General features: G+C 33.6%; 7 protein-coding genes and 1 non-coding gene across 15 annotated transcripts in view; 3 read left to right on the top strand and 5 right to left on the bottom strand.

Moving 5' to 3' along the window:
* The first annotated feature begins 1,165 nt into the window (after positions 1 to 1,165).
* On the top strand, positions 1,166 to 1,552 carry LOC126664676 (uncharacterized). The gene has a single exon (XM_050357183.1). The coding sequence runs from the start codon at positions 1,166 to 1,168 to the stop codon at positions 1,550 to 1,552; it is 387 nt and encodes a 128-aa protein (XP_050213140.1).
* A 362-nt stretch (positions 1,553 to 1,914) lies between these two features.
* Positions 1,915 to 4,996, bottom strand: LOC126681505 (probable serine/threonine-protein kinase PBL23). Of its 2 annotated transcripts, none has more exons than XM_050377049.2 (5): positions 4,752 to 4,996; positions 3,853 to 4,034; positions 3,582 to 3,771; positions 2,918 to 3,309; positions 1,915 to 2,328 (listed from the first exon to the last, which is right to left on the bottom strand). In XM_050377049.2, exons 1-5 carry the CDS (start codon positions 4,891 to 4,893, stop codon positions 2,086 to 2,088), a joined length of 1,149 nt encoding a protein of 382 aa, XP_050233006.1. In that variant the 5' UTR covers positions 4,894 to 4,996; the 3' UTR covers positions 1,915 to 2,085. The 2 variants fall into 2 exon arrangements, with proteins under 2 accessions (XP_050233006.1, XP_050233010.1); XM_050377053.2 differs by having other exon boundaries at positions 2,918 to 3,306; positions 4,752 to 4,993.
* Positions 4,997 to 6,036: 1,040 nt separating this feature from the next.
* Positions 6,037 to 8,438, top strand: LOC126678450 (cardiolipin synthase (CMP-forming), mitochondrial). Its single transcript, XM_050373364.2, has 8 exons — positions 6,037 to 6,558; positions 6,649 to 6,715; positions 6,917 to 6,991; positions 7,069 to 7,120; positions 7,439 to 7,524; positions 7,608 to 7,682; positions 7,847 to 7,941; positions 8,040 to 8,438. Exons 1-8 carry the CDS (start codon positions 6,095 to 6,097, stop codon positions 8,131 to 8,133), a joined length of 1,008 nt encoding a protein of 335 aa, XP_050229321.1. The 5' UTR covers positions 6,037 to 6,094; the 3' UTR covers positions 8,134 to 8,438.
* A 484-nt stretch (positions 8,439 to 8,922) lies between these two features.
* Positions 8,923 to 10,386, bottom strand: LOC126665924 (pentatricopeptide repeat-containing protein At1g61870, mitochondrial). The gene has a single exon (XM_050358852.2). The coding sequence runs from the start codon at positions 10,275 to 10,277 to the stop codon at positions 9,072 to 9,074; it is 1,206 nt and encodes a 401-aa protein (XP_050214809.1). The 5' UTR covers positions 10,278 to 10,386; the 3' UTR covers positions 8,923 to 9,071.
* Positions 10,387 to 10,435: 49 nt separating this feature from the next.
* TRNAW-CCA (transfer RNA tryptophan (anticodon CCA)) lies at positions 10,436 to 10,507 on the bottom strand. The gene has a single exon. It is a non-coding gene; the product is annotated as a tRNA-Trp (tRNA).
* A 4,318-nt stretch (positions 10,508 to 14,825) lies between these two features.
* LOC126666149 (tobamovirus multiplication protein 1) lies at positions 14,826 to 18,979 on the top strand. The gene is made up of 11 exons (XM_050359140.2): positions 14,826 to 15,209; positions 15,759 to 15,849; positions 15,948 to 16,000; positions 16,187 to 16,279; positions 16,411 to 16,482; positions 16,879 to 16,951; positions 17,074 to 17,119; positions 17,229 to 17,292; positions 17,906 to 17,959; positions 18,328 to 18,405; positions 18,517 to 18,979. Exons 1-11 carry the CDS (start codon positions 15,069 to 15,071, stop codon positions 18,607 to 18,609), a joined length of 858 nt encoding a protein of 285 aa, XP_050215097.1. The 5' UTR covers positions 14,826 to 15,068; the 3' UTR covers positions 18,610 to 18,979.
* A 309-nt stretch (positions 18,980 to 19,288) lies between these two features.
* Positions 19,289 to 20,994, bottom strand: LOC130015018 (derlin-2.2-like). The gene is made up of 4 exons (XM_056104398.1): positions 20,983 to 20,994; positions 19,552 to 19,660; positions 19,405 to 19,506; positions 19,289 to 19,356 (listed from the first exon to the last, which is right to left on the bottom strand). The coding sequence occupies exons 1-4, from the start codon at positions 20,992 to 20,994 to the stop codon at positions 19,289 to 19,291; spliced, it is 291 nt and encodes a 96-aa protein (XP_055960373.1).
* A 397-nt stretch (positions 20,995 to 21,391) lies between these two features.
* Positions 21,392 to 25,116, bottom strand: part of LOC126665934 (derlin-2.2) — a 28,137-nt gene continuing 24,412 nt past the window's right edge. The window contains exons 6-14 of one of the 7 annotated variants that reach the window (XR_008790438.1): positions 24,816 to 25,113; positions 24,563 to 24,611; positions 24,108 to 24,494; positions 23,952 to 24,028; positions 23,269 to 23,873; positions 23,110 to 23,160; positions 21,820 to 22,000; positions 21,578 to 21,663; positions 21,392 to 21,496 (exon numbers count right to left, since the gene is read on the bottom strand). The gene's annotated coding sequence lies outside the window, so the exon portion shown is untranslated. Of the gene's footprint in view, positions 21,497 to 21,577; positions 21,664 to 21,775; positions 22,001 to 22,899; positions 23,019 to 23,109; positions 23,169 to 23,268; positions 23,874 to 23,951; positions 24,029 to 24,107; positions 24,495 to 24,562; positions 24,612 to 24,815; positions 25,114 to 25,116 lie in introns of those variants that run through there. The other 6 variants (XR_008790439.1, XR_008790437.1, XR_008790440.1 and 3 more) reach the window with 6 other exon arrangements.

Below are 25,116 nucleotides of genomic sequence, written 5' to 3'. Positions count from 1 at the left end.
TTACAATCATATCATTACAAATAAATTTATTTCATAATTCATTTAGTATAGATATAAGTAATTCTTTAAAATAAAATAAATAAAAGTCTCAGAAGAATTTATAAATATATAAAATATAATTATATTTATAGGTCCAATAACACCACACATCACTCTGGATAAAGAATTTAACCTTCGAATGCTAGTGGAACCCTTTGAAGTATATTAATCAATAGTGTCAAGAAATATTGCTTAAGCATAACCACTAACTAGATTTCAGGATCTAATCTACTATTATCATCTTTAAAATGGTCTTTAGTGGCATGTTGCATTCATTACAAGATAATGAAATGATTTCCGCCACTACCCTGCTTCTAATAATGCAAAAGAAGAGCACAAAAGAAAAACAAGAAAGGACCCCATATACACAAGGAGTGAGCAAACCGTCTGGTTAAATCGAATGAATAATTTATTTTGGCAAATGGTTTTGGTTATTTCGGTCAATTTGGTTCGATCCATAAATTATCTTAGTTCGGTTGTGAACCAAACTAATTAAATTAACAGAATAATTTGATTGGTTTAGTTTTGCATTTTAAAGATTTTAGTTTAGTTAGTTAAATAGCGCAGTTGAAACTGATAATTCAATTACTTCGATTAAAGAATTAAATTAATTCAGGTAATTGATTTTGATTAAATAGGTCGGTTTTTAACCAAAATCAACCGTTTACTCGCACTCATAGCCAAGGCATGCAAAGACATAATACAACCTTATAGCTAATAGGGTTTCATTTTTTTTTTTTTGACAATCAAATAATCTTGTATTAATATCAAATAGTTATACGTGTAACAATTTAGAAAAGGTATATAACCGTTTCTAATGATCTGACATGAAACAAGATGTAAAACCTTAATTCGCAGATCGACAATAGGGTTTCAATTAATTGGTTTACAATTGTTATTTAGAGGAAAAATTTGTTAGATGACTATGATATGACTTCTCCTATCAAGGCCACCAATTATGCAAACTCTCATGCTCTCCACTTTAATAAAGCAATTCAATCAAAACTTAAAAAACGCCAAACATGATGAGTTGATTCAACCTTAAAGCACAAAAAAATAAAAGAAGTTGGGTCACAACTTTCTTCAAACACAAGCCAACGCAATTTCCTCCTTAAACAACTGAGATATGCAGTATAAAGCCAGCTCCATACCTACAAAGATTCCTGAGAAAATGTCTGCAGCAATTGCTCCGGTCGCCATAGGAACTCGAGGCACTATAGGATCGCTGGTGAGGAAAGAAATTGATTACTTTACTAAGATTGAGTTAGAGAGATGTCCAAGTTCTTCGAAACCGCATCAGGTGCAGATGTTTAATATCGGTAGTGGTTCCGGCATTGGTCCTTCACGGCCGAGTTTCTGGTCTTTGAGAATGAGTTGGAAAAGGAAGAAGAGAAGAGGCAACAGCAATGGATTCATTCCGAGCATGTGTTCTGCTGTCGAAGTTGCGGATACTAATCCCCTATATCGGATTCCCGGCTTTAATTACAGAATCTTGAAGGGTGATCTAAATTAGCATATGGAAACTTGTCGAGTTTTACGTTTCAGCTTTTTGAAAACGCTTTTGAAACTCTGAAACTTTATGTTTATAGCCTATTCTTTTAAAAAATATTGTTCCGTGTTACCCATTTCAATATTTTCCGTTAAAGCATTTGTGATCTCCACATGATTAAACTATTTAGGATTATTTGTATATAGATTCACAAACTATACATGTTTTTGCAATTTAATCATGTTTTATAAAAATTGATAAATATGTACAACGTACTACCGTTTTTAAGTAATTCGATATACCAATTGAAAATTCTGTAACGGTCTACTGTAATCTTGTTTGAGCTGAATCATGTGAATCACATGAACAGATTAAAAAAGATAAAATAAAATCAAAACTTAAGTATGTATTATACAAACATAGGAATCAATCAGAAAGTCAAGGACAAGTAGCTGCTTATATTTGCTTTTGCATCTAATCCTTAAAATTGCAGACTTCTTTTGAAACTACTTTGAAACTATACTTTTCTTTATGTTGTTTATCAGAATCTGACATATTCAAATTGTGACACTGCATTTTGATCCGCCGTAATCTTTTCTCTCCTCTTCAAACTTCGGCCGCGCAAGGAATTCAAGCGCGGTCACAACATCGGCCATCAGCGGTCGAACGTCTGCTTCCTCTTGAAGACACATTGCTGCAATAGCTAGTGACTGATACAGACTCTTCTCAGGAAACTTTCCTTCGAGCAACGGATCAGCCATTGCTGTAAATTTACTTTTGTTCTTAAACAATGGCTCCGCCTGCAATAACACAATCACAATCTAACTCGTTAGATTATTACTTATTCCGCGGCGCGCTTCAATTTTTATTTAGAGTTATTTACATATAAATTTATGAATCATGCGCATTTTTATAATTTAATCACGTTTTATAAAAGTCGGTGAATATATACACTAACTATCAATTCTTAAATTCATACACCAATTAAAAATCCGGTGAAATTGATGACGTGGAAGTCGGAATTAGTCATGTCATTCACACAATATCAAAATGCAGCATTTTGAAAATCCACTTCAATATCATCCATTTTCACTAAATTTTCAATCTGCCATAAAAGTAATAGCTAGTATATGTATTTAATAGGTTTTGTAAAATATGATTAAATTTGTCAAAACGTGTATAGTTTGTAAATTTATATACGGAGTTGGCCACGTAATTTACATATTAAAACACAAGGTTTTGAATATCCACCTTCATGTCATCTACTTTTACCGGACTTTTGTATGCGTATTAATTAGCATAGAAACTGTATTTGGTGTATATATTTATCAACAATATGATTAAATTGCAAATAAAGTATAGTTCATGACTTTATATGCAAATACATACCCATTCGATCAAGTTCTGTTCTTCGGTTGGTCGTGCAATGTCAATGACTCTCCGTCCTGAAATGATCTCCAGAAACACCACACCGAAACTATACACATCGGATTTTTTTGTCAGCTTACCTGTTCTTTGATACTCTGGAGCACAATACCCGTAAGTACCCATTACTCGTGTCGATACGTGATCCTTCTCTCCTGTCGGACCTAACCTGGCAAGTCCGAAATCCGACAGCTTCGGATTGAGTTCTTCATCTAATAATATGTTTGATGCTTTGAAATCGCGGTAAATGATTGGCGGATTAGCTTCGTGTAAGAATTCGAGTCCTCTTGCTGCTCCTACTGCTATTTTCATTCTTGTTTTCCAATCTAATGCCTTCTGTCTTGGACCTAAATCTGCTATTTACATGAACAAAATGTTACATTTCAGAATTTCAAAAGTATGGCCTAGTAGATATAATGTCTCTATACTATTGTCTCTCTTCCATAATCGTTTTTAAATTTTAAATTTTATTCCAATTGTCTCCAAATTTATTTCTCTCTATCGTTACTCTTGCGTCGTCTCCTTCAATTTTCACGACGTGACAATGTCAACTGAATTTTTATTTGTACGCCTAATATTACCACATTACGCGCATAGATATTCCAAAGTATAATATTGACATACATACCAAACAGATGATGTTCCAATGATCCATGGTACATGTATTCGTATAATAATATCCGTTGATCGCCATCGATGCAATATCCAATAAGTCTGACGAGGTTCGGATGATGAACGAGACTTAACATCAGAATCTCCGAAAAGAATTCTCTGTTTCCTTGCAGCCCATTCCTGTCAAGTTGCTTAATAGCCACTTCCTATGAAACAAAGAAATTATAACATTACAATTTGTAGAACTTTCTTTGGTAATAATTAGAATATTTAACATATAATAGTACTTGACCAATGTTTGCAATGTAGCCCTTGTACACTCTCCCAAATCCGCCTTCTCCGAGGACACAACTCGGATCGAAATCATCGGTTGCAGCAGCGAGTTCTTGAAAGGAGTAGACCTGAGCTGAAACTTTTGCATTTCCAACTCTCATTACCTCCTCTGTTATAAGTCTCTGCTTGATGCTGCCTAGACATTAAGGATACAAATGGTTTACTTCAGATTCTATATGAGCAAAGGGTCATCGAGTCTCTGAATTTACGCGCTATGGTTAATTAAATCCTAGATTTGATTGTCGCGGCTCGTGAATGCATTCATTTTATAAATTTGGGAAATTTACTGAAAAATAGATTATATTGTCTCTAATTGATTAAAATTATTAAATTTGAATTAATTAATTATAATGCACAAATTCAAAAACCGTGATGATCCTTTGTTCAATTCTATATTAAATTGTTAAAAATCGGTTTGATTCCAAGTTAAATTTGACATTTTTTCATCTTAAACATTATCTTAAGAATTTAAATGATTGATATTAATAAAAAGGGTTAAAAGAAAATACAATACCATTTTTTTACAATTTCAACACAAATTATTAATTTCTTTAATTGAAAATATAATTTTTTTTTTATAGAATGAATCACCGAATGAAAATTTGGCTAATCCGTTGGATATATCTGCGAAATCCAGCAGGTTTATTTGTTCTTCACGATCAATGCTTACGAAGAAAACCGAAACTCGTGTAATTGTGTCTTTCATTTTGAGTTCCGACATTACACATTAGCATCAATTGATTAGATTTTCAATCGGTTATTGAATTGTAAAATGAAATTTATATTTGGATTATAAAAATTAAAAATTGACATTAGTAAATAGAAATTACAATGCATGAATAAAAATAAAAACCTGTTTTACGAGACATGCTTTTGAGGAAGAATGAAAATTTGCTAGCAGGTTCATGCTGAATAAAAGCAGTATCAGAATAAGCTAAATTGTGATTAAATGAATCTTTACTTTCCAATCTACAGCAAGAGAACCAATTACTCATATTTTTGTCCCAATTTTACATTAAACAAACCAATCTTGCCTTATATGAATAATATAATTTTACTATATATAATTAGAAATTGTTATTATAAAAGAAACTGAAGAACTCAGTAAAAAATGTACACGTTTGCATAGTTATAGCCATTGAAATGCAGCATAATTTTTGTTCTTATCTAGCTAATGGCTTGCTGTTGTTCTACCTTCAACTAACTTCAACCAAATCCTTTCCTATAATTGGCTCTGCTGGCTAACAAAAATGTGTATCTTTTTAAAATTACAATATCATAAGACATACTTAAAATTAATCTCATCATGAGCTATTAATCAATCATTAAAATAATAATAAGATTTGAAAACTATAGGAAGCCAAAAAGAGCGGAGAATTTTCATCTATAGTCCCTAACCTTTATTTGTTTTCCATCAGTTTTTCAGTTTAATTTATAATTGAAAACTTTACGACTTTTAAATGATATAGCAAAAAAAGTCGTCGTTCGCTTTATAGCTTATTTGTCAAAAATATTAACATAAATATATATAATATAATGGACAGAGGTGGAACCAGGACTCCAACTCAGGAAGGTCGAAATTTTTACATTTGCCTATTTAGATTAATTAAACGACTGTAAATTCAGTATAAGTATGGTAACAAACACTTATAAAACCGCCCCTATATTAAAAATACTGCCCCTAGGGAGAGTCAAATCATAATAAATATCATATATATGTAGGGAGATAAATTTTGAAAATTAGAGGGGGCAACTCATAACATATTTTATATTTTTAATACTTATTTAAACAATTTTACAATATCGGAGGGCTATATTTGGATAAACTGTCCGCATTATAAAAATTCATATTAATATACTACTTTTTGTATAATATCTTCAAAATGGATGCTAATGATCTATTCATTTGACCATTTAAAATTCAAAAATTTCTGGTTATAAACTATTTTAAAATAGAAAAGTAAGAAAATTTAGGAATCATGATGAAAATTTCTCCAAACTGGCCTTATTAGAGTCCAATGGGCCATTGTACTAAAACAGAACATCAGCAAAACCCCAGCCCAGTCCAATTTCTACATGTCATTGTCACACTTCCTTCACACGTGTTAAAAGAATCACGTGCCACGTTTCATTGCCGCCACTAACCCCAGCAAAACCTGAAATTTGCATCCAGCAAAATTCAGACATGCGACATCAATGGTGATCTCCAAATCACTAAGAACCTTAATAACTAAAAACTCTAACAATCAAACCAGAAGCTTCCTAACACTGACAGCCGCCTCCGTACTCCCGACATCTCCGTACATTCCGTACTGTCACTCTCTTCCTCGCTTTCTCTCTCCTCTGTCCAAATGGGTTTTTCCATTTCAAGGTCAAGGTCCGCTCTTTCTCTCTGCTCCGCCGTGGAAGCTTCTGCAATCTACAAATCCGCTTTACGTAAGAGGAAGAAACGCTACCGTTTTGAAGAAAGTTAAAGCCTTGAACTTCTATTTGCTTGATAGTCGGGTCAGTAATTTGGGTTTGGGTAGTCAACGGGTGGTGGGTTTGGATAATGGGTTAACTCAGGAGTTGAAGGTGGATGATGGGTTGTTGAAGAATTTTGTTAATTTGCCTAATTTTGTTTCTTTTGCTCGTTTGGTCTCTGGTCCTGTGCTTGGATGGTACTGTTTTTTTTTCATTGCTAATTTATTGAATTGTGTATATTTTATTTTGTAGTGATTGTTAATTAATTAATTAATCTGTTTATTCAGGATGATCACAAATGAAATGTACTCTTCAGCATTTGTGGGATTGGCCCTCTCTGGTGCTTCTGATTGGGTAATCATATAATATAACTTATCAACTAGGTAGCACGGACACTTCATTCAATCAACGTTTTTGTTTCCGAAATGTGTCAGTTTCGGACACGAAACTTCCCCGTAGCTTATGAATTTACAGTATTAGCTTATGGAACTGAGAATACAGTATGTGGAACTGAATTTGATTTGTTTTTTTTTTCTTAAAACTTTTATGTTGTAGTTAGATGGATATATTGCCAGGAAGATGAGAATTAATTCTGTAGTGGGTTCCTATCTTGATCCTCTTGCTGACAAGGTTGGTGTTATTTGTTGATTGCTATTTGGGTTTCTTTTGGATAATGCTGTTTAATTTATTATTTGTTCTTGATACAGGTTCTTATTGGATCTGTTGCGGTGGCTATGGTGCACATGGATCTTCTGCATCGTAAGTGATCTCTGTTGTTAAACAAGTATCGTATCTGTCTGTGATAATTGCATGCCTGTTTGAATGTTTGGAATCAGTGTAGAAGATCAATGTTCTTATAAAATAAGTAAGAAATATGCGTCTTTTATTAATCTATGCAGCGGTATATGCTAGCATTCAAACTGTGTAGCTTGAGTAGCTGTTTGTTTCGGGTATTAGACACTAATATAAGTAGGAGCTGTTAAATTTGAGGACTTTCGATTCATGTGTGTGTATAGTGGTAAATACTGTTACTAGTTGAAAGTTCATTCTGTATGATCCTGATTTTGTTTTGTGAAGCTGGTCTTGTTGGAATGGTCGTGTTCCGAGATGTTGGACTTGTTGGTGGTGCAGTATATCACAGAGCTAGTAGCTTGGGTTGGAAGGTGAAATTAATTGGCTTGAAATGGTCTTCTTCATTTTCTTTATACAAAGTCTAATTTCTTATACATTGTTGTTTTCCTTTCAGTGGAATAGTTGGTATGATTTTTTCAATATTGATGGAACCCGCCCTGAGAAAGTTGAACCTCTCTTCATAAGCAAGGTTTGTTTTATGTCATACCGATTTTACTAATTATGGAATCGATGCAATAACAAATGTTAATTGTCCTAAGTAGTATCATGCATGATTGTTGGCGGATGACGAAAGGTATTGATTTTTTCAATCGGCGTTTCAGTTAAGTTAAACAATTGCCATCTTATTGACAGGTCAATACGGTTTTCCAGTTGGTTTTAGTTGCTGCAGCCCTCCTTCAGCCTGAGTTTGGAACTATGGAGACTCAGTCATACATAACATACTTGAGGTTATATATATAAACCTCTCAAATTTTTCTTGTACATATTTACTTCTTCACCATATAAAATGCCTGATGCTATATTTATTTGCCTCGATGCTGTGCAGCTGGTTGGTGGCTGCCACAACAGTGGGTTCTACAGCTGGATATGGTGCAAAATACATGAAGAATAAATCGTCATTGCTTGCAAAAAAATCGTAATGTCAATCTTTCAGCTCAAATATTTCTAGCAGTGTTTATGATCTTAAGGTCGACTCCTGTTTCTGACTTGGAACTTGGAAGGGAAGGAACGAAAGGATCCTCTGCATTTGCTGCAGAATGGATAGCGAGGATTCTGGAAAAATCAATATCGTACGAGCGAGATAAACAATAGTTGAGATCATATTCGTCGATTTAGCTATCCAAATGTGTAAAGCATGTTCTTCAATATAGAGAATTGTGATAAAGAATGGGGTTTTCCCTACTGTTAGATCAAATAATACAAGAGTAGGAAAAGTTTTAACGTATCGCGTTGTTTATACTCAAGTCCTGTAAAGGTGACAAAAATGTCTTGAGAAACTGCTTAGCGTGGTTCACATTTTTGTTCAGTCCTTCTGGATTTAGCTTTGGACTTTGGATTATTTGTTTTTTTTTATCCATCCTTTATCTAATTTAGCATTATAAACAACACACATAAAATTGTTAAACAATGTTATGTTTCAAAAAAATATTTTTATTACCAAACCACGATGAAACAAACCGCTAAATGTGTAAATGTGGGACTTTTTAATGAAAAAAAACTAAGAATGATGCTTTCACATTCAATTGAGTAAACGCTTGAACAGAAATGAATTGATATTTTATGGCTACTCATATTCCAAAAATGATAAGAGTATCATATTAAGCAACCAATCATGCAAGTTTGATTTTAAGATTCTAAATTTGAATAAAGGTAAAATTGGATAAATTAACAAGCTTTGTCTATTGTAGTTATTATCAACTCTATGACAATGAAAACCAGCACCAATTCATTCAACAATGAAAAGATGTTCAATAACTAAAAAAGTAATTGCAAAATTGTTATTGCCTCTAAACTTCATTCTCATACAGTTCGTCTAACCTTTAACTTCACGGAAGAAGCTTAAAAACGCCATCTTCCCCTACTGAGACAAACCGGCTTCAACATCATCCCACAGACTAACATTCTTCGTAAACCTCCCTTTAATCTCCCCAACAAGCTCCTTTGCTTCATCCACCTTCCCAGCAGCAGCAAGACCATTAACCAACGACTTCATAGTCGCAATATTCGGCACCCAGCCCTTCTCAATACTCTCCTTACATAGGCTCAACCCCGTCTCAAAATCCTTACTTTTACACAAGTAATGCAGCAACGTAAAATAACAATGGGAATCCGGCTCACATCCTTTATCATGCATACTCTTGAACAGTTCCTTCGCTTCCTCCACATCGCCCTCATTACAAAATCCATGAATCAAATGACCATAAGTAGCAGCATTCGGCTTAGTTTTTCTAGACACCATTCCGTCAAGCAAAGCTTTCGCTTCACTAGACCTCTTAAGCTTACACAAACTCTGAATTCGACTATTATAAATACCGACACCCTGTCGAATCCCATACTTCGCCATTATATCCAAAACTTTTCCCACATCCTCATACTTCTCCTCTTTATAAAACCCAGCAAGCAAATTCCCAAAAGTCGTCGAATTCGGCATAATCGACTTCCTATCCATCTCAGCTAAAACCGACAAACCCGAATTCGAACTCCCGGAATCACAAAACGATTTAATAACAGTATTATAAGAATCCAAATTCGGCACAATATTATAACTTTTCGGAAATTCCAAAAACACCCTATTCACCTCTTTATAATCCTTAGCTAAATAACAAGCAAAAAGCAAAGAATTGAAAACCCTAACAGAACCCTCATTACCATGACCAATAACATCATTATGATACTCTTTAAACGTCCGTACAGCGTGGTCAACCATATTAGCCTGACCGAACAAAACAGCAGCATGACCGGCGAATCTCTCGGATGACCGGAGATCGGCGCGTGAGGATCGGAGGTCATCGAGAAACTGCTGGATGTAGGAGAAATTGTTGGATCGGGAGAGTTTGGTAATGGCGACGGAGAAGGCGATGCGGTCTAAGTGAGCTTCCGGCGTTAAAGAAGCGGATTGGCAGATTTCGATGATTTTTTCGGGATTTTCTTCGGATTTCAGGAGGGTGAGAGCGGCTCTGGTTTTGGATTTGGAGGAGAGTGGGTCGGTTGATAAGATTGTGGAGAATTGGCGACGAGTTGCTGTTGTTAAAGAGTGGATTCGGAGACGGGAGAAGAGTGCCATTTTTGCCGAGAAATGAATGGAAAATGGGTTAGGGCTAGGGTTTTAGAGTGGAGATGAGTGTGAGAAATTGGGGTTTTTGAGTAAAAATTGAGTGTGGGTGGTCGTAGGTTTGGATTGGTGGAGTTGAAACAAAAAAAAAGGTTTGATCAAGGGGGGATTGAACCCGACGTGAATCGAACACGCAACCTTCTGATCTGGAGTCAGACGCGCTACCATTGCGCCACGGATCCTTGATGTGATTTCTTTAATTATATCCTTAACAATCGTTAATTAACGAATTTGATAAATTACAACATTATATTTTAATTTTTTTTGGAATTATATATATTTTAAATATTGACTAGTTGTTTTAATAAAAATGTGCTGTATTTTTTAAATAACAATGATGCCTCGAATTCGATAGATCATATTTGTGAGTTTATACTTTAGAGTAGCTAGCTAGAAATTTTGATGAACATTAATTGATTCGATGTCAGATTCTTGCATATTTGGAATCCATATATTTTTGAATCTTTAGTATTATGAGAATTGTCAACTGGATGTTACTCTGTTTGATGGAATCAGATAATTGTTGAAGGTGATGCTTTTCAAGTTTCAAAAGTTATCAACTCGAAAATTGAACAAAGGATCAATTCACCCCCTCAACTTGGCACGAAATATCAAATAGGTCATTTTCGACGCTTTTAGTACAAATTAACCCAAAAGTTGCGTTTTCGTATCAAATTCACCCCTCTGACACAAAAAGAGAGTGAGATACTTAATGAAATAAAATTAACTTTAATTAATCTTAGTTAATCTAAATTTAAACTCTAATTTATTTTATTAATCAAAATACTAATTATTAAAAAGTTAGGGACCTTTTTCACCTTTTTTCTGACTAAACCTAATTAAACGTAACTAAACCCTAATTAGATTAAAATCCTAATCTCCAGCCGGCACTGCCTCCTTTCATCGGAAACCTTCTCCCGCTGTTGGATCTGCTGCATCTGGGTTCGTGAGCTCGTCTTCAACAGCACAAACATCATTTCAAAATCAAATTATCCCTATTCAACATCAAATCCTCCACAAATATAACCTACACAACTCTGTATAATCTAAACGAATTTTTCAATTTCATAATTGAATATAGAATGAAAGAACTGAACAATTTATTTCAATTTCATAACAAAAAAAAAAAATCAATTGTAGAAATCGAACGGCCGCCTCCATCATCTTCTACCATTCTCCCTCGCTGCTGCTACCGGAGGTGAAGAGTGATGTTGCTGCTACTGGAGGCGATGAGGGCTGTTGGTGCTCTAAATCAAAGATCTACAATCGTTGCTGCTGCCGTCACGCTGCTGTTGGCGTCACGTTGCTGCTGCCGCCGTTCAACGCTGCTCGTACAACATTGCTGCCGTTCTTCTACCGCGAAACAAAGAAGACGACCATCTGGGTTCGTCTGCTTCTTTATCGATGAAGAAGCAGACGAACCCAGATGGGTTTGTCTGCTCTGTTGGGCTGAAGAGCAGATCTGGCGGCAGCAGCAATGAAGGTGGAAATGGTGGATGGAGGGTGGTGCGCAAAGGAGAAAATAATTTTTTTTTTAAAACAGAGAAAATGGGATGAAGAAAGGTAGGGTAGGAAAAAGGTAAAAATAAATCCCTAAAATTTTCTTTAAAAAATTAAATGATTTTTAAACTTTTAAATTTATAGGGTTATAATTGAATTTTGTAAATGATTATATGTCAATTTGAATATTAAAATAAATATTAAGCATCTTTTTAAATATTTTTCCATTTCAAAATGGAGAGTGTAATACACTCACCGGAATGCGACTAGGTAAGGGCTGTCGAGGGGCTTTTTTGATACGAAAATGCAACTTTTGGGTTAATTTGTACCAAAAGCGTCGAGAATGACCTATTTGATATTTCGTGCCAAGTTGAGGGGGTGAATTGATCCTTTGTTCCTCGAAAATTATTTTTAATTACAAGACTTAGAAAATTTGTCAAAATATTTGACGTCTCATTTTTCCTATTCCTCGTTGAGAAGTTAATACAGAAGCTTACAATTTTTCTAGATCGGTTAAATACTTGTATTTATAATCTTTGTTATCTTATATAACACTTCTTTCATCAATCTATTTACTCCCTCCTGTTCATAATATTTGTCGCATTTAATTTTGGCATAAGAACTAAAAATCAATTAATATGTCTTAATTTGTAAACATTTTTACTAATTTAATCCTACATTGAAACTTGTTTACATTTATAACTACCATTTTCATTTATTTATTATATTCTTTCAATAAATTAATGGGAACAAATATGGAAAAATAGCAATTAATATTCTCTTTATATTATAACATGACAAATATTATGGACCAAAAAAATTTCTCAAATACGACAAATATTATGGACCGAAGGGAGTATCTTTTAAAAAAAAACTAATATAAAAGAAATGTTTTAAATATACAAAATAAAGAGTAACGGTAGTTTTTTATTATCAGTGATATATCAAGCATCAGTGTTAGAAATTAGTTGAATGACATAAAAATATCTGCCAACAGGGGTTGAATCTCTAACCTTCCGAGGGGAGTAGCCACTGCACTACACCCTCATGTACACAGAGTAATGGAAGTCAATTGCCCTTTTGTAGTTTCCAATCTTTTTATTTTGGTCTTATTAAAATTAATTACAATACTTCAACTTCTAAAAATTACGTCGTCGTTTCATAGCAGTAGTAGCCACAAATTAAGAGAAACTTATTATTGGTAGTTTTCATGCCAATTTCAAACATATTGGGAACATGTATTTTAGAATTTTTAACTTTGTAAGAAAATTTTAATTATATTTTACTTAAACGATAGAACCGCATAATATTAAACAGAGATACTCTTTAGATTTTTTAAATGACTAATTCAAAAATAGTATCAAATTTTCAAATTTAGAAAATTTGTCAATATATTTGACGTCTCAAGTCTTCTATTCTTCACTATTCTTCGATGGTCAATCCATAGATGTAATATGGAGGCTCGTCACTGCCGGAGGGAGGGGAAGGCATGAGAGTATTATTGTCTCCTCCAAATTTTTAAAATTGTTGAAATTAGCACCACAAATTTAACATTTTACAATTTAGACCCCCTCCCTCGCCCCCTTTTCCGTCATTTTCTTTAATTTTTAAGTTTGTCTACTTCATATGTTGCATATTGCAATTTGACCCTCTATATAGAAATTCTAATTTGGTCAGTGAGGCTCGTAAGTTAACATCTTATCTTAAACATTTATAACTTCATTCTTTGCAATGTTTGAAACACTCTTTCTTACTTTCGTATTATTAATATTATCTTTGATACAAAAAATATTAATATAAAATTGAATAATAATAATTTTAATACATTTTTAATACTTTTGTCCATTTAATTAAAAAAAGTGAATTTGCTAAGATATTGCAAAAGGAAAAAGACAGCAAACCGCCCAATACCGCTTATAGCTGTGAGAAATTTCTCGTAACGAACAGTTAGAAATGGTTCGTCATGTCAGGAGCCTGTGGTCCCGGAGATCATAATGAATCTCCCATAGCATATTTGGCCCTCCTCATCTGATGGGACAAATCTAATTATGTGATATTCAAATCAAATTATGATATTATGATGCTTATATTTATTATTTTGTTAATATAAATTGCAATTTTTACTGAAGATAAATTATATTAAAAATAGCATATCGATAAATTTAAAATAATAAATTACACCTCACATTTATCTATTTTTTTTTATAATTGGGAGAGGGGAGAGCGCTTGTGGGAGGAATTGAACCCACGACCTTGACAGTTTACTGTCCAGCGCTTATACCATTTGATCTATAACTCGTTGGTCACATTTATCTACTTGAAGATAAATGAAACCACATTAAAATTACATGATGCGATTTAATTGGTGTTGGAAAATTTTAAAAAAAATCATGCATTATTTATAGTTTTAAATATTTATAAATTAATTGATTTTTTTTTTATATCTCAATTAAATTGTAAAAATCTTTAAATAATTGAGAATTCTAAATTAAGAACAATGCAAATGCTAAAAAATCTTAAAAATTTCAAAAGTTTCGAATAAAAATACTAAATAAAATATTGAAAAAATTTTAAAAAATCAAATTTCACTGCTGAAAGTACGTGATTTTATGATGAAAATCGAAAAAATCGTCCCTTCCACCATAAAAAAACCACGTTGGAAATAATTTAGAAAATTCATGTCAATTAAAAGAATTAATTTTCAAATAAAAATAATTTACTGCGAAAGACTAAGAAAATTATTTGACATATCTTTGATGATCTTTATTAATTTACTTATTATAAAGCATAAAATTAGATAACAATAATTTAAATAAAATTCAGACAAGTATCTCAAATAAACGATGAGTTTTAATTCCAACCCAAAAATAATTGCCGCGTAAACAATAGGAAGTAGAAGTAAAAAGAAACATCTATGAACCAACAACAACAGACCACGTGTAAATAATAATTGAATCCTTTTGCTATTTATTTTCATAATATAAAATAGGCAATACTAATCAGCACCACCAAATCTGAGGAACTGTCCTCTAGAATAGAAGTTTAGGTGGGTGCTTTCACTTGGACGCTCTGGTCGAACCAAATCCAGCAAACCACCCAATCACCAATCTTTTCTTATCTTCAAATTTCATTCCTTTTTCTAGTTTTGGATTTGTTTTTTAGTTGAAGTCTTCGAGGGGGTGTTTGGAGACTAGGATTTTGACTTCGTTTATTTTCTTGGATTTTCTCGGATTCTTCCTGAGGATGAGTGGAAGTATACTGCAAGGTGATCTGGGTGGTTTAGTTGGGAATTGGTGGGATGAGATTAATGATACTATTGAGTGGCAAGATGGGATCTTTTATGCTCTTTGTGCTACTTATGCTCTTGTTTCTTCTGTTGCTTTGGTAAATTTCTTAGCTTTATCTCCTTTTTACGTAATGGATGATGATTTTTATTTAAAAGATTGTAATTTTGATTTGTATGAGTTGATTGAGATTGCAATGAAGTAATTGGAGAATTTATTGCATGGATTATTTTGATTATATTTGAGTTCCTTGAATTATTGATGTGGTTGGAGTTCTTGTTGGTCTAGGATTTAACTATTTGATTGCTGATCATGAATTAAACGGAGTTTTAATTGGTGGCGGTTCAACTAGTAATTGAGCTATTCGCTACTTTTTTCTTATTAGTTTTGTTTCTCAGCTATGGTGGTCTACAATATGGGACTGGATGTTCTTATGCTGAATGCTTGAAAGTTGAAATCTGTAGAGCCCGCCGTAGAGTTCGTTCAACTCGAGTATAATAAACTGATAATAGGCTTTTTCTGATTAAGTTGCTTTTGTCTGCTTGCAAGTGCTAATTTTGCGGGGCTATATGCGATCCTGGTTGTGGTTTATATGAAATTGTTTAATCGAGTTTTGTGGAGGTTCTTATGTGTTTATTTTGATGGTCAGATACAATTAATACGGATTGAATTGAGAGTGCCGGAGTATGGTTGGACAACGCAGAAAGTTTTTCACTTGATGAATTTCATTGTCAATGGAGGTAAACTTCTTGCAATTGGATTTCTAATGTGTTTACTTATGAAACTTTGCGATTGGAGTTCTAACTTTTTTTCTCTTTTGGTATTTTAAATATTGCAGTTCGTGCTATTCTGTTTGGTTTTCACAAGCAAGTATTTATCTTGCATCCCAAGGTTAGTTGATAAAGCTTTGAAAAGTAATAGTTCTCTATATGAACACACAAGAGATGGCCCTTCTTCTTTTTTCGCATTTAGCACTTGGTCGAAAGTTTCTTTAGATGTTCGTTTTTAGCCACTTTGCTTAGCATATAGCATATTAAGCTTTAACTACTAATGTAATGATTCTACACCTTGGATCAGGTGCTTGAACTGATATTACTGGATCTCCCAGGAGTCCTGTTCTTCTCTACGTACACCCTGCTTGTCTTATTTTGGGCCGAAATATATCACCAGGCAAGTACCTAAGCAGTTTCACCTTATAAGTGTAGTATTATATCTGATCATCATCTTAGCTTGATGAGTTTCTTCATTTAAATTTTAAGTAATATCAAGAGTTTAATTCTTATTCTTATTTTGAATACCAGGCAAGAAGTCTGCCAACAGATAAGCTCAGACTTTTTTATATTTTGGTCAACAGTGTAATTTACTTGATACAGGTATGCATAATCTTTCTGTTTTACTGCTCCTACTAATCCCAATTAACACTTCTTAATTTTTATTGCATTCATATGATTCTCATCGCATGTAAGCTTATGGCGATATGACTTCTGTAGCATTCTTTCAGTTTGTGAATTATATTTTATGTAGTGGAACACCTAGAAACATTGTATTTATGTATTTTAAAATCTTTGGCAACTTGCTTACTGCGTATGTGCAATCGTAAGGACTAGACGCAGAAGCTTGGGAAAAAGATATAAGTTTATTAGAATGGAATTTTTATCAGTTTATCTATGAATTAACTCGTTGTGAGGTTCAGTGCTGGACGTTTGTGTTGATTATCCCATATTTTTGTAAAATGTCTTACCGAAATGGGTTCTTGACTCTTGAATCAGGGTGGCATCTGGGCTTACCTTTGGATAGATGACAACAGTGTTGTAGAATTCATTGGAAAGATATTTATTGCAGGTAAAGCTTAATATTATTTGTGGATGACTTTAATACCTGAACTTTGAAGCTCTTGCATTGTATATCATATTCGAACATCTTTCTATAATATTTATAATGTGTATTATTGTTTTCCTCTCCAGTGGTGTCGGCTGTAGCTTCATTGGGTTTCTTGTTGTATGGAGGGAGGTAAGAACATACTTAATTGCTGTGGTATAAGTTTAATCATGTGAATTTTCATTTGTTTGCACTTGTTATTGCGCTTTCTTTCCGTTAATTCTCATACTCGTTGTTTCAGACTGTTTTTCATGCTGAGACGCTTCCCTATCGAGTCTAAAGGGAGAAGAAAGAAGCTCCATGAGGTTCGATTCATCTCTTATCCCTTTTTGATTACACATTTTATCGTCATTGTTGTTCTTTCCACTTATCTGCTGGATGCCTAAAGCAGTATGGTAGTGAACTATTCATGGGAATTGAGTTTGCATAAGTCGATATTTTAAAATATGAATTAACTATCTTATGTAATACTCAACATTCTTTTTTTATTGATGAGACATCACTTCAGGGCAATTGATTAAAGACTTGATATGGCGTCAAATCATTTATAAGCATACTTTTTTTATGGATTTGGTGTCCTCGTATTGGGTAGACATTCGAGATCAAAATGACCAGTTATTGCAAGTTTGCTATATCTATAGGGACAAACATGCTATTGAATCAACTTACTCATGGATTAAATAACTTGACGTAGATTATGAGTATCATGGAACATTATCACCCACTTTCAAATATTACCCACAGTTTGAAGGAATCTAAGTAATCTTGTCTTCACTTATCTGAAAAAACAAATAGAAATTTGCAAACATATTCATTCTTTAGTCTCTCTTTTACTCGTATGCGCATAGGTCAAAATAAGAGCTTTCTGACTTCTAACAGATTAAACTAATGATGATTTTGTATTTTTTGTCGTTGCAGGTTGGATCAGTTACAGCCATATGTTTCACATGCTTCCTTATAAGATGTTGTGTGGTAAGCTTGAAATCTTGGTCTAGCATTCATCAAATTTAGAGATTGTTATGATGCACTAAGTTGCAGAACCTTAGTGTAGAAAAATTGCTGTCTATACTGCATATTTCATCCATTTCAAGAACCGTGAAGGGCAGTAGAAATTTACACTGGAGAGTTATCTTAATTAGGAATCTAATAATTTCTCTGAACTATGTTTAATCAATAGTTTGTCACGAAGTTGGGAGATACTTAATTTTTACCAGTTGAAATTGTGTCCTTTGACTTGAGTAGGAAGAGAATAATCATATGGCCATACTGATTGAATTTTTTGCTTCACTATAGTATTGTTCTTGGCTTCTGATACATTTTTAACTCAATTGAATTTGCAGGTTCTTGTTTCGGCTTTTGATTTAGATGCATCACTTGATGTTCTGGATCATCCAGTTTTGAACTTGATCTACTACACGGTATTCCAATCATGTCTATTTTTCAATATAATGAAACTTCAGTATTATGTTTGATTGCATGTCTGACTTTTGTGTTTTTATGTTGGAAACTTGTGTTGCTCCATTTTACAGCTAGTCGAGATCTTACCCTCAGCTCTAGTGCTCTACATCCTGCGAAAGTTGCCTCCAAAGAGAGTATCAGCACAATATCATCCAATCCGTTAGAAGCGGGGCTCCTTTCTTTTGGTGTATTTTCCCTCGAGAAATGACTTTTCATGCTTCCTGGAAGAACACAAAATCATATCCAGATTTCAATTTCTCTGCAACATTGTTCCGGCAATTTTCTTTGCATGTATATTTCACAACTAATAGCAGCTTGCTGAGGGGAAGAGATTTGAATTGATTTCTTCATGGGTTATGTTGCTCGAGGCATTGTTTGTTGTCTTATTATGCAGTCTATCAAATCAATTTGGTGGAAGGAAATTTCTGTAGTTTGTTGTGGCTACCCTTCAGTTTGGTTTTAAGCTTATTGTAATATTAAATTGCTTGCCAATACTTTAATTCTTTTATAAATTTCATCTTTGTCTAGTAACTATATTCAGGTGTTTGACATTGTAATTAGACTGTTTGCAACAGGATCAACTATTTTCAACCAATAAGAACTAGTGTTAATCAGGAATTGTGAATGCACACACTGAAACAAGCAGTAAGCAGTAAGCTCATGAATCCAACAAAAAGCTATCATTCATTGGCCTATGTTGCTACGATCCTCTCAATCTTCATGCAATTCGTCAATAGGTAGCAGAGCGAACCTTACATTTGCTGGCCGTGCTACTACAACAGCATCATTAGCAAATAGCGACATTGTAAATGATGGGGTTCGTGAGGGCCTACGACCAGTCATTCATGGATATACAGCCTCCAGAAAATAGTAAGCATGACCAGCTATCATTCCTTGATCTATAAAACGTGCTGTTAAATATGGGAACAATCAATAGTTGCTTATAAGAGTCAATTTACAGACGATGAATCGTAATAGGAGTGCAATCTGAAGCTTGTTGGGCTTGCAAGGAAAGCACATGCCACATAGTTCAAAAAAATTTCTCAATGCGCCAAATATATCTCAAACAATAAATAAGAAAACATTATTAAGCTAAGAAAAAGTACCAGAAGATCCAACAAGAACAATGCCAGTCAAAACAGTGACACAAGATATGAGCATGTAAAATAAATCAGCTGTTCTCCCTGTGAATGAATTCTCTTCTAGAAGTTTGCACTATCGAGCAAGAAAGAACATGTGGAACAAAAAGTCCAGGTCTGCAACAGTGAAGAACCGCATTGAGAATAAAATAAGTTAGTGATAATGGCGGCTTATAATCCGACATGGCCCCTAACTCTAGGGCTACCTTACAACAAACCCCCTGATCTAAAAAAATATCAGTAAACTCCCTAATCTTTATGGCGGCGCTCGCTAAACCCCCTAAACTCCAAATATGACCAAAATACCCCTGACGCCATCTTTTTCAGTCAACTGTCATTCTTAAAAAAAAATTGCTGACGGCGCCACGTCAGCAAAATACCTTAAAGATTTCAAACACCTAAAATACCCCTAATTTTGATATAGAAAAAAACAAAAAAAAACAAACCAACCCAATCTAATCTAAATCACTCGACTAACCCAACCATCGACCCAACCACCACCGCCGGAAAATTTTTCGGTCAAGGTGACCGAAAAATTTTCCGGTCATCCTCAAGAACCGGATCTGTTCCTCAAGAATATATCCACGAAGGATTTGTTCTTGAGGAACAGATCCGGCAAGAACCGATCTTGTTGGGGATCCGTTCTTGAGAAAAAGTGACCAGAAAATTTTCCGGTCATCTCGGAGAAGATGACCGGAAAATTTTGCTTCGGTGGTCAGTGGCGGCGTTGGTCGGGTGACGGTGGTTGGTTGTCGGCGGAGGTTGGATCGGTGGTGGATGGGTTGATTGAATGATTTGGGTAAGATTGAGTTGGGTTGAATTATTTTTTTTATTTTATAAATTAAATATAGGGATATTTTAGGTGCTTTAATTTTTTAGGATTTCTTGATGACGTGTCAGCTGATGTGGTGCCGTTAGTTTTTTTTTTTTAATGTCAGTTGACCAAAAAAGACGGCGCAGGGGTATTTTCATCCTAAAGGGGTTTACCGAGAGCCACCAAAAAAATCAGAGGGTTTACTGATCGTTTTTTTAGATTAAGGGGTTTGTTGTAAGATACCCCTAAAATTAGGGGCCGTGGCGGATTATTAGCTGATAAAGACATATCTGTTCTAAACCCTAAATTCTAACCTTAATCCCTAACTCTAATCCTAAACTCTAAATATACTATCCCTAATCCTATACAAAAATCCAAAAATCCAAAACATAATCATATAGCATAACCCTAATTCGTAAATATACTAACCTTAACCTTAACCTAATACTAACCCTAAACTCTAAACCCTCATTGTACCAAATCCTAAACCCTAAGCATAATTTGAACCCTAAACTTTACTACTAACCCAAAATATGCAAACCACCCTAATTCATATACCCTAAATATTAACATAACCCTGATACCTTATATGTCATAATCCTAAACCCTAATCATAAATATACTATCCCTAATCCTAAACCCTATATAAACTAGCCCTAAAACCTAATCATAACACTAATCCTCATACCCGAATCCTAAATCCTAAATCAAAATCCTAACCCAAAATCCTAGATATACTAAACCTAAACCCTAAATATATTAAACCCTAATCTTAAACCCTAAGAGTTGCTAAGTTCCTAGCCAAAATTAAAAATCTATCAAACACGAAAATCATCAATTAACAAAGAGACTTAAATTCAGTCAAACCTATTTCTGGTAATTGAGATTGCGTAATGCTCTAAGCAGCTTGGAGAATGATGGAATTTCCATTAAGCAGTAAAAAGATCGTTTTCAATTAATTTGGGTTAATGTTATTTTTCAATAAAAGAGAGATTCCGAGAATGTTTGAATAATAGCTTATCCCCAAATTATCATCCATCGAATACTTGGAGTATTCCCTAGCTAGACCAAATTGTTTAACTCCTCTAAACTGAGCACCTGCATTATTACTTAACAAGTAAAAATGCCAAAATATTTTGCAAGCATTTAATTCCTTAAAGAATACAAAATGTGTCTCACCTCTATTAACGTAATTCCTTCTACAAGGCCATGTAGCCACTCGCCATGAACGTTGTATGTTGTTGCTGAAAATTAATGTTGCTATCCTGCATAGTTAACAGTAGAGGAAACTCGGAAATCATTTATGCTCAAACAGATGATAGATTATGACAGGTTTCTTTTAGTTAATAAAGTACTTATAAATATATACTTGGTCAATCACTAAATATTGAACTTCTTATTAATAAAAAAAACACATGTACCTGAACAAAAAGGACATCAAACAACTAGAGGTTTAGTAATACCATCAGAATCATATTCCACCCCTCCACTACACAATCTACCCACCGTTAGAAAGCATGACAAAACAAATTAGATGTTTAAAAAAGAGCTGAAAGTACAAGGACTTATAGAATCACCTTTGCTCCGCCATCTAATGGAATCCTGGAAAGCCACAAAACCAATAAAACAAGATTAACAAACAACACAAAAATCATAGTAATCCTTAACATAATAACTGTAAACCTAATCATAAACCCTAAACACTAAATATACTAAACTAAACCCTAAACCCTAATAATCCATCACATACTTGGATCCCTTCCTAGACTAGGCTGTTTTACTCCTCCAAATAGACCCACTATCATTATTATGTAACAAGTTAAAATGACAAAAATATATTGGCTTAATTACTTAAAAAAACCCCACCTTGTATTTTTTTTTCGTTTATACCATGACCTTGTAAAAACACCATTTGTACCCAATTTTGAGTTTTTATGTTTCATCTCTACCCAAAAGCATTAAATTGTATTCTTTTCATTTGAAAAAGAGTTTAAAACAATCATTTATTTTTAACTTATATACTATTTAGATATTAATGTTATTAATAGTACAAAAATACCATTTTCTTCAAAAAATTAAAAATAATTTTAATTTTTTTTATATTTTAAAAAATATTTCCGAATTTCTTTTAAATTTTTAATTTTTTTTTTTTTAAAATGTTTCCGACAAAAAAATTTAAAATAATAATATTTTTTTATTTTATAAAATTAAAAAAATTAATTAATTATTTGGATGTATTTGATTATTTTTTAAGTTTAAGGATTTATTTGTATTTTTAAAAATAGAAAAAAGTATGTTTTAAACTCTTTTCTAAATGAAAAGAGTACAATTTAATGCTTTTGGGTAGGGATGAAACATAAAAACTCAAAATTGGGTACAAATAGTGTTTTTACAAGGTCAGGGTATAAACGAAGAAAAAGTGCAAGATGGGGGATTTTTAAGAAATTAAGCCAAATATATTCAAGTATTTGATTCCTTAAAGATTACAGAATGTGTGCCACCTCTATTGAAGTAATTCCTTCTACAAAGCCATGTAGCCACTTGCCATGAACATTGTAGATATATACTTGGTCAATCACTAAACATTGAACTCCTTAAGAGTAAAAAAAAACACCTGTACCTGAACAAGAAGGAGACTGTTTTTAATTAATTTGTGGTATTTTTATTTTCCGATAGAAAAGAAATTCAGAGAATGTTTGAATAATGCTTACCTTTCAATTGTCATCCATCGCATACTTGGAGCCTTCGCTTCCCAGACCAGGCTGTTTTACTCCTCAAAATAGAGGCACATGCATTATTATGTAACAAGTTAAAATGCCAAAATATTTTGCAAATATTTGAGTCCTTAAAGAATACAGAATGTGTCCTACCTCTATTGAAGTAATCCCTTCTACAGGTCCATGTAGCCACTTGCCATGAACGTTGTATGTACGTTGTTGCTGAAAATTAATGATGCTAATCCTGAATATTTAACGATAGAGCAAACAAGGAAATCATTTATGCTCAAACAGATAATATACCATGAGAGGTTTCTTTTAGTTATTAAATTACTTGTAGATATATACTTGGTCAATCACTAAATATTGAACTCCCTATGAGTAAAAAAAAAACACATGTACCTGAACAAAAGGAGATCAAACAACTAGAGTCTAAATAATACCATCAGAATCATATTTCACAGCTCTGCAAACAATTTTCCCACCTTTACAAAGGAATTAGATCTTTAAACAAGAGCGGAAAAAACAATAATTTATAGAATCACATTTTCATATTGCTCCACCATCTAATGGAATCCTCGAAAGCCACATAACCTATAAAAAAAGATAACCAAACAACACCAAAATCATAATCCTTAACATAGTAAGGAAAGAGAGATAAATTCAGTCAAACTCATCTCGACTCATCTTCGATCCTTGAGATTGCATAATGCTCTTTGCAGCTTGGAGGATGCTCGAATGTCCATAAACCTGTAAGACTACAGTTTATTATTAATTTGCCTGATTTTTATTTTTAGATAAAAGAGAAATTCCGAGAATGTTTGAATAATACTTACCTCCAAATTGTCATCCATCGCATACTTGGAGCCTTCTTTCGAAAACCAGACTGTTTTACTCCTCGAAATGGAGCCGCCTGTATTATTACGTAGCAGGTCAAAATGCCAAAATATTTTACAAGTATATAATCACTTAAAGAATACAGAATGTGTTACCCTCTGCTGAAATAATTTCTTCATTGACGTCTTCCAGGTCATGTTCAAAAGCTTTAGTCACTCGCCATGAACGTTGTATGTTGTGGGTGAAAATATAAGCTACTAATCATGCATGTTTTACAGTAGAGCAAACGCGGAAACTTAAACAGATGATAGACCATGAGAGGATTCTTCTAGTAATTAAAGTACCTTTTAGATATATACTTGGTCAATTACTAAACATTGAACAATAAAACAATGTCAGTTAGTGGGAATATTTATTTTACTCCTTATTAGTAGAAAAAATATTTGTACCTGAACAACAGGAGATGATCTAAACCTAACAATTTGAGCTTTAATCATACCATCAGAATCATATTCCACTGCTCTGCAAAACAATCTTCCAACCTTTATAAAGAATGACAAAAAAAATTCGTTGTTTAAACAACGGAAAAAACCATAATTTATAGAATCACCTTTTTAAATTGCTGCGCCATCTAATGGAATCCTCGAAAGCAACATGACCTACAAATAAGATTACCAAACAACACCAAAATCATACACTGAAACAATGCTGTATATTTGCAACAGCATAAACAGATCGACTAAAAAACCCTGTGTAACTAGAAACCTAGAAGCTTTTCATCCTCGCAAATTACAAAAACTAGAATCTATGTTATGCATGGCTTAATTAGCAGTGCTACAGTACATTTCGTATATATAATTAACCTCTCAAATGAAGCCACATGTCCCAAGAGAACATCAAAGTGCTGATCTCACTTGCAGTAAGCACATGAATCCATCAAAAAGCTATCGTTTATTGGCCTATGTCGCTACGATCCTCTCAATCTTCATGCAATTCCTCAATAGGTAGCAAAGCGAACCTTACATTTGCTGGCCGTGCTACTACGACAGCATCATCAGAAAATAGCGATATTATAAATGATGGGGTTCGTGAGGGCCTGCGACCAGTCATTCGTGGATATATAGCCTCCAGAAAATAGTAAGCATGACCAGCTATCATTCCTTG

This window comes from Mercurialis annua, linkage group LG1-X (assembly GCF_937616625.2).
Source record: "Mercurialis annua linkage group LG1-X, ddMerAnnu1.2, whole genome shotgun sequence".
Taxonomy (NCBI): domain Eukaryota; kingdom Viridiplantae; phylum Streptophyta; class Magnoliopsida; order Malpighiales; family Euphorbiaceae; genus Mercurialis; species Mercurialis annua.
This window is presented reverse-complemented; position numbering and strand designations above follow the sequence as displayed.

Coding starts and splice junctions, on each gene's coding strand:
- LOC130015018 (XM_056104398.1), bottom strand. Junction 19,507..19,551: donor TGTTCTTGTTGGATCTTCTG/GTACTTTTTCTT, acceptor TTATTGTTTGAG/ATATATTTGGCGCATTGAGA. Junction 19,357..19,404: donor CCTATTACGATTCATCGTCT/GTAAATTGACTC, acceptor CATATTTAACAG/CACGTTTTATAGATCAAGGA.
- LOC126678450 (XM_050373364.2), top strand. CDS start 6,095: ATGGTGATCTCCAAATCACTAAGAACCTTAATAACTAAAAACTCTAAC. Junction 7,525..7,607: donor CTAGTAGCTTGGGTTGGAAG/GTGAAATTAATT, acceptor TTTTCCTTTCAG/TGGAATAGTTGGTATGATTT. Junction 7,942..8,039: donor TCATACATAACATACTTGAG/GTTATATATATA, acceptor GATGCTGTGCAG/CTGGTTGGTGGCTGCCACAA.
- LOC126665924 (XM_050358852.2), bottom strand. CDS start 10,277: ATGGCACTCTTCTCCCGTCTCCGAATCCACTCTTTAACAACAGCAACT.
- LOC126681505 (XM_050377049.2), bottom strand. CDS start 4,893: ATGAGTAATTGGTTCTCTTGCTGTAGATTGGAAAGTAAAGATTCATTT. Junction 4,035..4,751: donor AAGCATGTCTCGTAAAACAG/GTTTTTATTTTT, acceptor CTTAATGTCTAG/GCAGCATCAAGCAGAGACTT. Junction 3,310..3,581: donor ATTGGAACATCATCTGTTTG/GTATGTATGTCA, acceptor TCATGTAAATAG/CAGATTTAGGTCCAAGACAG.
- LOC126666149 (XM_050359140.2), top strand. CDS start 15,069: ATGAGTGGAAGTATACTGCAAGGTGATCTGGGTGGTTTAGTTGGGAAT. Junction 16,280..16,410: donor GGGCCGAAATATATCACCAG/GCAAGTACCTAA, acceptor TTTGAATACCAG/GCAAGAAGTCTGCCAACAGA. Junction 17,960..18,327: donor TCCTTATAAGATGTTGTGTG/GTAAGCTTGAAA, acceptor TTGAATTTGCAG/GTTCTTGTTTCGGCTTTTGA.
- LOC126664676 (XM_050357183.1), top strand. CDS start 1,166: ATGCAGTATAAAGCCAGCTCCATACCTACAAAGATTCCTGAGAAAATG.